At 37.6% G+C, this 13,495-nt stretch overlaps 1 protein-coding gene across 1 annotated transcript in view; it reads right to left on the bottom strand.

Annotated features, from left to right (window-relative positions):
* The window catches only part of ASAP2 (ArfGAP with SH3 domain, ankyrin repeat and PH domain 2), a 93,357-nt gene that overhangs the window by 15,130 nt on the left and 64,732 nt on the right, over positions 1 to 13,495 (bottom strand). Inside the window, 10 exon segments of the mRNA XM_009874207.1 lie at positions 1,350 to 1,463; positions 3,995 to 4,062; positions 4,386 to 4,501; positions 4,688 to 4,773; positions 5,191 to 5,380; positions 7,164 to 7,258; positions 7,977 to 8,110; positions 9,463 to 9,629; positions 9,739 to 9,787; positions 11,676 to 11,763. Of these exon segments, the coding sequence (XP_009872509.1) occupies positions 1,350 to 1,463; positions 3,995 to 4,062; positions 4,386 to 4,501; positions 4,688 to 4,773; positions 5,191 to 5,380; positions 7,164 to 7,258; positions 7,977 to 8,110; positions 9,463 to 9,629; positions 9,739 to 9,787; positions 11,676 to 11,763 (1,107 nt within the window).

Genomic DNA, 13,495 nt, shown 5'->3' with positions numbered 1-13,495 from the left:
AAATTAGCCTTCAAAACATTAAGCCAATTCAATGGCCTGATGACCTAGCATTTTTAAAGACATTCTGTGAAAGCAAAGGAAATGAACTTATGACTGTCAGGTTTTAAGATGTATAAAAAAAAGAAAAAGAGAAAAATCCAACACACGAGATCGGTTTTACATTATTAATTAAGTATTAGCAATTCATGATGGGAGACTTTGAAGTACTAAAATGCTAAAGCTTGCAGAAAGAAAAAAGTTAAATTTATTATCTAGAGGAGAAAGGGTTTTTTTGTTTAGCTACTTTGAGGACAAAAATATGTGCTAACATCTGAAGATTAACTCATATAAAACCCACTGTCTATTCCTTGCACTTTTATAAAAGAACCAGAAAAGGCATAAAGAATTATAATAACACACACAAAAGAACAAAACCACTTGTTCAATGCTTACATGGAATACTTAAAATTACAGAAGTTTCACAATGTTATTAGTATTTAGGAGCCTATACATGATTTCAAACTACTTGGCCCCTAGAAATCCAAACTATTTTTAGCATTGTTCGAGTATCACAACATGGCAGTTTGTTCCCTGTCACAGACTCATAGAATCATAGAATGGCCTAGGCTGGAAGGGACCTTAGAGCCTCCCTGTCACCAGGGACACCACCTCTTGACTAGATCAGGCAACACGTGGGGACCGAACGGGAATCGAACCCGTGACCTCGGTGTTGTTAGTGTCACGCTCAACTGACTGAGCTAACCGGCCCCTGTCTGTTATGTTTAGGTGCTTAAAACTCTTTTTGAAGTTGGTCACTAAATCAGGAAGTTAAATTCTGAAAATGCAATGAAGTTCCTATGTTCCTGGAATTCTTTGTAATATGACCATTTTTGGAGATATTCAAAAGTTGTCTGGACATGATCCTGGGCAACTGACTCCAGGTGACCCTCCTTTACCATGGGTTGGATCAGACGGGAGCTGTCGCATGTACGCAAGGGCATACTATAAGGTGTCTTTGTAAAGGCACTTTTCATAGCACATGATAGCTCTCCATCACAATCAGCAGATCTAAATATTCCTGATACACTGAAACAAACTCTTCACTCAGTTTAAAAAAACATACTGCATCTGGCTAATGATAATTTGATCACGACCACACGGTCATAAATTTTATACCTTATATTAAAGAGGAGAAAGAAGTCAAACTGTGATTTAAGAAAGTAAAACTTAAGCTACTACGTTTTACCACAGAATAATTCACAGTGTATTCAAAAATAAAAAGTAGTAAAAAGTAGTGTTATTGAAATAATTACGAATATCATGCTTATAAATAAATGTGTACGGAAAAATACTAACATACTGATACAAACCTGCAGCTTTTCATCCACATCATCATCACTTTCATCCAGATCTTCATGGAGTAACCGCCATTCATATTCTACATGAACATGAGAATTAAATCTTCCCGACAATGCTTGAGTAAGCTAAGGAAGAGAACATGATTGTTCACACTGTTACGTGCAGTACTTATTTTTAAAAAATGTATTAAAAATAAACAAAAACACATAGAGAAGGAACCTTGGCTTCCGAGTACAAATATTAGTTGAATAATCTGTGTGGTTACTGCACTGGAGAGCAGCGTAGGGGAAAGGGACCTAGTGGACAGCAGGATGACCATGAGCCAGCAATGTGCCCTCGTGGCCAAGAAGGCCAATGGCATCCTGGGGTGTGTTAGAAGGGGAGTAGCTAGTAGGTCGAGGGAGGTCCTCCTGCCCCTCTACTCTGCCCTGGTGAGGCCACATCTGGAATATTGTGTCCAGTTCTGGGCCCCTCAGCTCAAGAAGGACAGGGAACTGCTTGAGAGAGTCCAGCGCAGAGCCACAAAGATGATGAAGGGAGTGGAACATCTCCCTTATGAGGAAAGGCTGAAGGAGCTGGGTCTCTTTAGCTTGGAGAAGAGGAGGCTGAGGGGTGACCTCATTAATGTTTATAAATATGTCAAGGCAGAGTGTCAGGAGGATGGAGCCAGGCTCTTCTCTGTGATGTCCAGTGATAGGACAAGGGGCAATGGATGCAAAATGGAACACAGGAGGTTCCATAAAAACATTAGAAAAAGCTTTTTCCCTGTGAGGGTGACAGAGCCCTGGCACAGGCTGCCCAGAGGGGTTGTGCAGTCTCCTTCTCTGGAGACATTCAAAACCTGCCTGGACGCATTCCTGTGTGACCTGCTTTGGCAGGGGGGTTGGACTAGATGATCTCCAGAGGTCTCTTCCAATCACTAACATTCTGTGATTAAAGAATAAAGCTCTGTGACCAAACACAACACAAATAAATCAAAAGCAACTAGGCTTTTCATCAACCATTGTAGGTCAATTTTTCACTGTAGGTTCATTTTTTAATTTCTGACCATTAGCATCATACTCTATTTGCTTTGACTTAGAAATTACAAGTCAAAGGAAGTAACTGTAATGGCATGTTTTCTGAATCAGACTCACTCATCAAGAAGCCTTGGCCCCAGTAATCCATTTTTCCTGCTTACTAAAAGTAGTGATAGTAGCCAACTTTTCTTCACAGAATCACAGAACAGTTTCAAGTTGGATCTTCTTTAAAGATCTTCCATTAGATTAGGTTGCTCAAAGTCCTATTCAACCTGACACTGAGCACTTCTAATGATAGGACATCCATAATTTTGCTGGCAAACAAGAAAAGGGCCTTCATACATGACCCTCACCCACAAAAAGTACTTTAGTGGTTAGATTTCAATGAGATGTCAGACACTTAGAATCACAGAATCATTTGGGTTAGAAATGACTTTAATCATACAGTCCAACTGTTAACCTAGCAATGGCAAGCCCACCACGAAGACATGTCGCTGAGCACCATGTACCAGTTGTGCAGACATTGTGCTTAGGGATACGGTTTAGTTGAGGACTTGTCAGTGTGTCAGTGTTCAGTTCATGGTTGGACTTGATGATCTTAAAGGTCTTTTATAATCTAGGCGATTCTGTGATACGTGTCTTTTAAATACCTCCAGGAGTGGTGACTCAATCACTTCCCTGGGCAGCCTGTTCCAGTGCTTAACACCCCCTTCCAGGAAAAATTTTTTCCTAATATCCAATCTAAACCTGCCCTGGCACATCTTAACGCCATTTTCTCTTGTGCTGTCACTTGTTACTTGGAAGAAGAGACTGACCCCCACCTCACTGCAACCTCCTTTCAGGTAGCTGTAGAAAGCGAGAAGGTCTCCCCTCAGCCTCCTTGTCTCCAGGCTGAACAGCCCCAGTGCCCTCAGCTGCTCCTCATAAGACTTGTTCTCTGGACTCTTCACCAGCTTTGCTGTCCTTCTTTGGACACATTCCAGCACCTTCATGTCTTTCTCATTGTGAGGGGCCCAAAACTGAACACAGGATTCGAGGTAGCCTCAGCAGTGCTGAATACAGGCAGACAATCCCCTCCCTGCTCCTGCTGGCCACACCATTCCTGATACAGGCCAGGGTAGTGTTGGCCTTCTCAGCCACCTGGGCACACTGCTGGTTCTGTCGACTAACACCCCAGGGTCTCTTCCTTCCAAGTAGCTTTCCAGCCACTCCTCCCCAAGCCTGTAGTGCTGCCTGGTGTTGGAGTGCAGGGCCTGGCTCTTCGTCTTGTTGGACCTCATACAATCGGCCCAGTGGCCCATCAATCCAGCCCATCCAGGTCCCTCTGTGGAGCCTTCCTACCCTCCAGCAGATCAACACTGCCCAATTCGGTGCCATCTGCAAACTTTCTGAGGGATTTTACTTGTGGATCTGGGACTAATAGCTCAAACCCTCTCCCCAAGAAGTTTAGCATTTCCAAAGTATCTAAAAGAAATATAGTTTTCTCTTAAAAGCATATAACTCGATATACACATCTCATTATTTCTAAGCATATGACTATTCTGCCTGGAATACATTAATTGAAGATTCAACTGTAAAATATTCAGACATGATTCTGCTTATAAATGCACAAACACACAGGAAGATGCAAGACTTACCAACTCTTCACAGTGAGTATGTTTTAATCGTTTAGCTATATCAAGAGGCGTCTCTCCTGACTCGTTAGCTATATTACAGCAAAAGAAGAAAGTTATGAAGAGAAGCATTGCTGTTAACATGTCCATTACTAACGATATAAAGACACCTCCAGGTACATAGTGAAGTACTAGATCAACACAATGTAAAATTAATCTTTTTCCTTCATGTGTAGATCCAACCCATACCAACCCTCTTAACATGACAAACAGCAGCAGAATGAATATTGATTTTCTTATAACGAAGATGATATTCACAGAATTATGATAAACAACGTGCACTTGTTCCACCTCCACGGTTTCTTGTCTGAAGCAGTGAGGAATGCGAGATGGAAGTAACACATTACCCTTTTACCTATTTCAATAGAAGCCTTCCCTCTCAGCAGCAGTTTGAGGCACTCAACGTTGTCCGTCAGGCAGCAGTAATGCAGGGCTGTGCTACCTTTACACGTCTGCTTATCTAGATTGCCACTATTGGAGAACAAGAAAGAAGAAGAAAGCTGATTAAACTGAGTTTCCCTCCCAGTATTAATAAACCTCTCTCCTTACAAGATTTTCAAAAATTACCTTTGCAAACACTAGCATTAGTTTTAGCATTCGTATTTCTTGACATAAAAGCAGTATCATTAATATTTTAACAGTTTTCCATATACTTACCTGTTCTGCACCAAAAAGTCAACTATATGAAGGGATGTTCGATCAACTGATCTAACAGCAAGGTGAAGTGCTGTTTCGTCTTGCTCCTAGGAATAAGACAAAAAGAATACACTTGCTTCTTCTGATCTACATGAATTAGATGAAGTAAAACATTTAATTTTGAAATATTCAGACATGCTACCATTAAAACATCTCATGAAGACTTTTATTGCTTCCCTTTCATTCCTTCAAAGTAAGTAAACCAATGTGTTAAAAACGAACAGATCATTGAAAGATTTCATGTTTAATGTTTTAATACATTTAAAGTATGACAGTTTTTAGAAACAATGTTAGATTTAACTGTTTATTATGCCCTTTTTTTAATTGTTAAATTACATCACGAGAAGGAAAAGTGTTCAGAATCATGTTTCAACTCTTATTTTCAAACAAAAAATAGTCCCTTGTAATTAACGAAAGCATACTGCATTTACAACAGTTTGTCTAATGTCATTTACAACACTTACATGACCATTGGCCAGTGGAATTTTTTCTGTGAGATCCACACCGTCAGCATATACTTGGACTAATCCAAGAATATCTCTGGATTTGACTGCTTCGCAAAGCGCGTGCAATTTAGCTGCATTGTCGGCATGTTTCTTCCTTGCATATTTTCTCTCAATATACTTGGCAGTAATATAATCTTTTCTTGCATTCCTGAAATTGAGTATAATTAGCTTTTATAACTTTTAGCAGAAGATACACATTAGAATTTCCATAAATACATGCAGGTCTTTTGAAATAAAATCTGGGAAAGACTATTTCTCATTCATTATGGTAATTTTTCTTTTCAAATATGCATGTAAGACATGCAGTCTCGTATTTCCAGTATGAAATGCAGCTTCAGAAGATGAATCAAATACCCAATATGAAGACAGGCCATGAATTTTCCCCTCTGAACTCCTGTGTGAAGACTACCTAGCTTTAGGTACAGAAGACACATCAAAGCTTCATAATTCTGGTTTGCTAACAGCAGCCTTGCAGGTTCACATTTACCTGACTTGTACCCCTACACATGCTGGAAAGGGATAGAAGGCATGGAATTCAAAAACCTGGTTTATACCTCTGCGCAGACTGTCCACACCTTGGATCGGGAATCACAGTACTGAGTTTGTTCTCTAAAACAACTCTTCACCTTAATTGTAACAGGGAGGATGTAGCAGAGTTTTTAGTTTCACCTCTATATTGAGGTGGCAACTTAGCACACTTCAAGCAGCACACGAGGTAAAACTTCTGCTGTTGACACTCAATTAACAAATGACTACTTCTCCTCCCATGACAGCAAGACAGGAGGTTCCATGCTTCAGAAAACCAAAACTCTTTACCAGCTCTTGGCATGTACATTGCACAGAAGACATTTAACAAAGCTGTACTTTTTCATCTAGATACCGTGTAACAGGCAAAGAGAAAAAAAACACCCCATATAATAACAAATTGAATCAATGGATAGCTCTTATTACAGAATCACGGAACGGCAGGGGTTGGAATGGATCTCTGCAGATCACCTAGTCCAACCTCCCTGCCAGAGCAGGATCAATATGCTCATATTGCTCATATAAAAGCATATGTCAAATGCTTTAGTTCCTAAAGCATACAGTAGCATTCATTCATCGTTTATAAAAAGTTTGTCTTTAGGTTCTCTTTTCATTAAGAAAAGCCCCAAATTTGATATGTAGATGTATAAAACTAAATGATTTTTTTTAGTGTCAGTTTATCATTCTGTAAAATTTTAATTATTAATATTGATATTCCCTCGTATTATTGGTAGTCGTAGTCAGAAATTACTTGAACTGCATGGTTTAACAATGGTTCTGTTTCTGGTGAAAGTCCAGATAATGTAAAATCACCTTCATTCAAAGCCAATTCCTTTGGGTTTGTTTCTGCATCGTTTACCAGCTCTTTTATGCTGGAGCAGTATCCAGCCAAGCAGGCAGCTGTCCTTGCTGTGTCTCTGCCATCCCCCATCCAGTGCTTTCGAGGAATTCAATTAAATGTTCTGTCTTTATTCCATACAGTCACTGACTTATGTCCTTGGTGTAATTTCTAAACACTACGCGTTCACTATCTTTCACGTAAAATGGCCACTGTACTCCAGTTTCTATTTTGTGCTTAAATACTGCAAAGTTAATCGCTTTGATTTTAATCCCTACTCTTGTGTGTCTTTAAAATTCTCATAATGTTTAATTTGTCTCTGTCCAACCCTCTGAGAGAGTTGGTAAAATAATCCTTAATATTAGGGAAGGTATAATCAGATCAAGTTCAATAAAACTGACGGGCAAAGCATCAGAAGAAGGGTTCACCCTAGTCTATAGCTCTAAGGCTGCATCTAAAGACATTGTGCATCTTCCACGGCCTGCTAGTGCAAACCATAATGGCACAACCCATTAGTAATATTAAATTAAATGCCTGCCTTTTTCAGAAGTAGTGGCTCATTACTTACATATCGCTGCTTGGATTAGGTTTGACCGTCTCATCAGCTGGCAGACAGAATTCCATAATCTCGTTAAATCCAGCATTCCCAATATTCTTTGCGAGCTGTTAAAAAAAAAATAAATCAGCCACAGCTCTTAATAACCAGTGGCAAGACAAGGGAAAAGGGGAGTTGGGACTTTTTGTTTCTCATTCCAGTTCTGCTACTATGTCAGCGAGCAAGAACAAACCAGGTACCATTTTGGATCTCAATTTTCAGCTTGGACTTAATACACAAACAAGTAACTTCAGAATAACCCAGCAAGACACCAGTTCATACAATAAATGCAAAACACTTTGTGCTGGGTAAGAACACACATAGGAACTGTCACAGAGGAGCTGAAACATGGTATCTTCTTTGTGTAGAAAAGCTGAATATATTTTCTTCTTTCAAGGATTAGAATTGTGTTCTAAAATGTTGCTAAATAATTAATAGCATAAGTATTTGCGAAGTCCTTCAATTTTTAATCTTCTGAGAGGCACACTTGTATGTAGATCAGCTGTGTTCTTTTAAAAAGCAACCAAGGGTAAAAAGACTTAGAAGTAAAAAAAAAAAAATACAAAGCCTCTACTAACTTGAATTCTAAGATTAGGCAAAGTTTACATTAAGACACTATATTCCAGGAGGTTCGCTTCAACTTGAAGAATTTAGTTATCTTAAATTATGATTATCCAGTGGCAACTTTAATGATATGTTGTTCTAATCCTGAACGTGACAATAAGGTACTTGCATAGGAAGTATTTTATAGTACTATTTTTACATTGATAAAATCAATTTGATTACCAAAAGTTCAGATGTTCCCAGCACATCTAACGTAAGTGATTGCATCCTGGAATAGTGAACACCAAGTTCTCTATGGATTCCTGAGCATTCAATGCAAGTTAGAATTCCCAAATTTGTTGAAAGCCAAGTAGGATCTGAAATACAAAGCACCCACGGAATCAGTATTTATTCAGGTAATTATTTAATTCTAGAAAATGTAGTACATGAAAATGAAATTCTGTAAAACAGAATTCCTGTACATGAATTATCAGTTTTTTAAATGTGTGTCTTTACTTTGACTCTACTGGGAAACACAAACAAGGGTTTTTTCTCAGTGCGAAAGAAGTGAAGATGCAAACTTTTTTTTTTTAATTATTATTTTTTAGTAAAGGACACTGCTTTCCAAGAGAGCTCCTCAAACAGTCCAGTTTGTCACTCTCCACACGGCTTCCAGGAAGTGCATTTTGCCACCACCAGTGTAATGGTGTCACATTCTCCACTGCAGGGTAAAAGTGCAGTTCAAACTAAAACAACAACGCCTAGGGGTGGGGTTTTTTGTCTTTCAAGAACAGACCGTAGACTAAGTGAAGCAGCAGTGATTCTGGAGTACACATATAGCACCACTCAACTATTGCAAAGACACCGAGGCTCATCCCTCTCATTACCCTTGCTTGTCTTTTCTCCTGGTATTTTGTTGTCTTGCTATAACATTTCCTCATCTTTCAGGCAAATAATTAATTTCTGAAGATTCAGCCAGCTTAGAAATTCATTTATTTGACAAAGTTCAGTAGTAGCTATTTAGAATCCTCTCCTTTAAAGACAGCAGGATTGACTCTTCCTACAGCTTTATACCATATCCATTGCTGGAAGTTGCTATTGATTTCTAAGGTGCACACAGTTACAGTTTCAGATCAAAAACCCCTAGGTCCTGCCATGCCTCTGTAACATAAAGGAACACAGGAAATAGCAGCACTTAAAAAACAATCTCAAAAGAGTTAAATTAGAAATTCATTGATCAGCAAAACCAACACTGCAAACCATAGTCAGCAGGTGCATTCTCTTCTAAATGAGCACAGTCTTGGACATATTCCCTGGCTCACTCTCAATGTCTAATACAAAAAGAAAAAAAAAAGAAAAAAAAGAAAAAAAAAACACAATGTCCAAAAAGTTTACTAGGGAAATTTTTCAAGGATCTTACTGCTGGCTACTTTTACCTAAATCTTACGTAAAATATGAGCTAATAAAATAAGTTCAATTGATTTATAGAAGTAAAGGTTACAATTAGAGAAATACATGGGAGAAAAATAAGCTTCTTAGTAACTTCTCTCCCCACAACATGCACAGAGCAAATCAATCTTACTGAAGTAGTGCAATTAAATTGCTAGCATACTCTACTATGTGTATAATCTTTGCAAGATAAGAAGTAAAAGTGAAAGCATATAACATCACCTTAAATACTCTCATGAAACAGAATTTTACCAGCCAGAAATATGCTTAATTTAGTTACCTTGTGCTCCACAGTCACAACACACGTCATTTCCAGTCATCCTCTGGACTTCAGATATAATTTCTTTTGTCAGTTCCTGGACAATATTATTTTCTCCTGTGTTATCATCTCCTTTGAATGCATTATTTAAAGCTTCCTCTTTGCTGTTTTGTAGCACAGATGTCCATCTAAAATGCCAGCAATATTTTGCTATTAGATGTTTCGGCACTTCTAAAGTTCAAAGTAATGTCTCAGCAGAACACTAGTATGAAAAATAAAATTAGCAAAGTAACTCACATTTGACATTCTTGCTCATCCTCTGCTTGAAAGTGATACGTTCTGTCGTCTGCACAACAAATAATTCACATACTGATTAAAAAAAACGGTTGAAAAAACTGATTTTGCAGAAGTAATTCAGAAAAATCTAAAACTAATCGATGTATGACTCCCGAGGTCTCTAGTCTCATCACTGGAGTGTCAACAGGCAAAAAGCCTTTTTAGCAAGTTTCACTCTTTCTAGAATCATTAAGGTTGGAAAAGACCTCTAAGATCAAGTCTCACTGTCAATCCAATACTACTATGAGCACTACCTAGAGTTCACCTATGTTTACGCCTCTGTTTACACAAAGTGGCTCGTTGCTCTTTAAAAAGAAACTATTTCCTTCAGCGCCGTGCTTCTATCACATCAGCAGCAGAGGAGCAGAGTCACTTTTCCACGTTCTACAAATAAACTCAGTAATCACAAGTCTAAAGTTCTCCTAGGGCAGGGTGGTGCGTGTGAGCAAAAGACACAGTCTGTGTTTGAGTTCATCCGTGTATGTAAGAAAGATATAAAGTTTCCAAGCAAGCTCTTAAAACCACAGCAATCAAAAATGGCAAAACAAATTTGCCAGACACAATGTCCGAACCACAGTCAGAATAAGCCTCAAGCTGTTTCAATTAAATCAAGTCGAAAATTTTCCCTTTACCACTACTTTTGCAATTCTAAGCACTGTTATCATAGTGTACTACTAAAGAAAAATCATAATACGTTTTAAATCTATACAAAAAATGAGATATGATACAGTTTAATGACGGAGCTGGAGTTAAAAATAAAATAGTTGGTGAGAAGAACAGAGGTAAAGCTACTGTCAGAAAGATCTTCTAGGCTGACAATTCCTAAAGTTTGAAAAATATTCAAGAAAGAGGTATTAAAAGAGTTTCAAACAGGGAAAGACAAAGGAAAGTGCTAGATAAAGATTAAGAGACTTTATCTTCCCATAACACGGCAAATTCCTTGTTTTTAAAAAACAAGGAATGTTTTAAAATTTTATAGTAAAATAAAGTGAAAAAGTGATCTGGAGAAGGCTAAGGGGCCAGTTATTCCTTGTCAGATTGGGACAAACTATGATGTTGTGATAAGGTGCTACTGGGCAAAACACGGCACGGTCAGCATTTAGAAAGTGTAAAAGTAAACAGGGACAACCACTTGCTTGTGCAGATAAGGAAAAGCTGTATATTGCATACTTGAGTACTAGTCTATTAACGTATCTTACATTTACAAATACAAAAGAACTCTATAGACCAAACAAATGAGGAACAGATTTACATTCTTCTCCCCAAATAATCTGAGATACCTATTTTCGTAACCTGTTTTTAGTAAGACTACAAATACAATACCAAAATGTCCCAGCGAGAAAACAAAGGAAACATTCTACTATACAATTTTGTATCATCCCGTTCAGGTCCCAAATTTATTCAGTTTTGGTGGTTTTAATATGTAGACTCTTTCTCTACCTTTAATTCAAAACAAAAACTAAAGAAGTTTTCAGTATTTCCTTTACAGTTGCATAGCAACCACTACATTATATTTTAAGTTTTGCCATGGTTTAAAATCTTCTGTTGATCCTGCACTAAAATTAAAACTTTTCAAGACAAACAGCTATAACATTTTCAATGTAAAGAGTTATGTCACGGCAAAAATAGTGTTACTTTGTTGTAAAGTAGGACAAAATGTCTAGAAAGAAGGTGTAAAGACAGCTTTAAAAACAAGCGTTTTTCCAAAAAGACTGGTAGACTTAGTTGCATTATTCTAAAATAAGTGAAACGGTACATTGTGATAGGAAGGGCATTTTGTAAAGGGAAGCGTTCTACAACTACAAAAACGTTTAACCAGGTTATTGAGACGTTTACAGAAATAACACAAAACTCTTTGATATTAGCTGCAAGTAAAAAGACCTAAACAACAAACCTACGTGATATGAGGTCAAAACATTTTTTCTCCTCTGGGTTTGTTTTCACTTGGCAGGTTAACAGATTGAGCTTTGCTGGAGGTCGGTTAGCCTGTTTGAAGATAGAACACACACATTTTAGTATATTGATATTGACTGAGCCCTGCAGCCCAAAAACGTACCATAACATCCCAGTGGCCAAAAAGACTTGACAAATGGCCATGACTGTAATTATTAAGGTACTCAAGTTTTGATTTATGATTTCTTCCGCATTGCGGTTTGTAATCTACATTTTTCTTGTATTTGGCTCTTTTGTTCACTGATAACTGGACAGACACTAGAATTCTGAAAGGGGAGAGGGGTAAAATCCCATTAATTGTCATTACTCTGAGCACCTTACCAGTAACACTTATCTGAGGGAATCAGGTATGACAGAGTCAGATTAGTTTTTTGTAACTTTAGTCCTCTAACATTTAGACATTTGGTTTAAAAAAATCAGTTGTCTAAGTTTTCAATATTTAAATAATTTGACTCCTGCTAATGTGTTTTAAGAGAAACTAGATAACTAGGTTTAGAACAAATGTTCAATTTTTAAAACCATAAAGATACACATTGACAGAAAAGTAGTTTGCACAGCGAAGTCTCACAACAAACGTACGCAAAACTAAACAGGTAGTCCATTACTAAAAAATGCAGTGAAAATAAATTCTATAATGCTGCAAATTTTCTAGTCAAGTTCCTCTCAGCTGTTTCAGTTCCTCATTGAATAAGAAGTGGTGATGTTTTCCCAAAAGCAAAATGCACAAGCAAATTTCATTTGGAAAAAAACCCATAAAGGCTACAAAGATTTTTCAAACAGCATCTGGGCACTCATCTCTCCCTTCTCTTTATCATCCTGTCCTACAGACCTGAAGCAGGACCTAGAAAGGCATCAGGTTAGCAACCTGGACTTGAGGAGCAGCTTGCACTTGCTACAACAGATAACTAGTTTCACTCATAGAAGAATTAAATCAGAAAGTAGATTTAACTACAGAGACTCTGCTCTACGCAACAATATCTGAAAAATGATAATTTACATCACTAGGAAAGTGCTATTATAAAGATCGCAATATACATAAACACTTTATCACACTTATTGTTGCATTCTAACAATTTGAGTCCATCAAGTTGCTAAAACAAGACTTGATAATTTAAACAAGAACTATCATCAAATGAAGCTGAAATAACACATAACGTAATTAACTTGCAATGAATACTAATGCACATAGATCTTGGTCTCTTCTAAATTTATTGATGAAAATATTTCATTCAAGAAAGAAGGGAGAACAAGTCTGAAGAGTTCAGGTTTCCTTGAAACAATGTGATAAAAGAGAACAACATCATTACATCTGAAGACCAGTAAAAAAGCAAAGCCATAGAGAAACTTAAGAAGGAAACAATTACGTACTTTTTTCCTGTTTACAAAAAAAAAAAAAAAAAAAAAAAAAAGGCAGCATGGTGTCCTTGAAAAACAGCTTGCTCATGCTTTTCCCAACAGAAGCCACAGACATAAAGTCACACAGACTTTGAAACAACAAACCTGCAGGTCACTTGCTGGGCAACGTAAAACAAATTGTACCCAAGAGAGGTTCTAGAGGCAGCAAGATGACAATTAGTTGACACTCACATTGTATTCTCTGCCTAGTAAATGGCTTTTCAAATTCCAGACATTCTTTTTAGTAGTAAAAGCGCATACAGTTCTCATTATTTTAGCCTATCAACAAGAGTCCTTTGTAACTAGAAGCATGCAAGAAAGCATCTTGAAAATACCAGCTTGGGCCCATTTTCTCAGTTACACTTAAATA

This window comes from Apaloderma vittatum, unplaced genomic scaffold (assembly GCF_000703405.1).
Source record: "Apaloderma vittatum isolate BGI_N311 unplaced genomic scaffold, ASM70340v1 scaffold2388, whole genome shotgun sequence".
Taxonomy (NCBI): Eukaryota; Metazoa; Chordata; class Aves; order Trogoniformes; family Trogonidae; genus Apaloderma; species Apaloderma vittatum.
The sequence above is the reverse complement of the archived record's forward strand: the minus strand, read 5'-3'. Positions and strand labels throughout refer to the sequence as shown.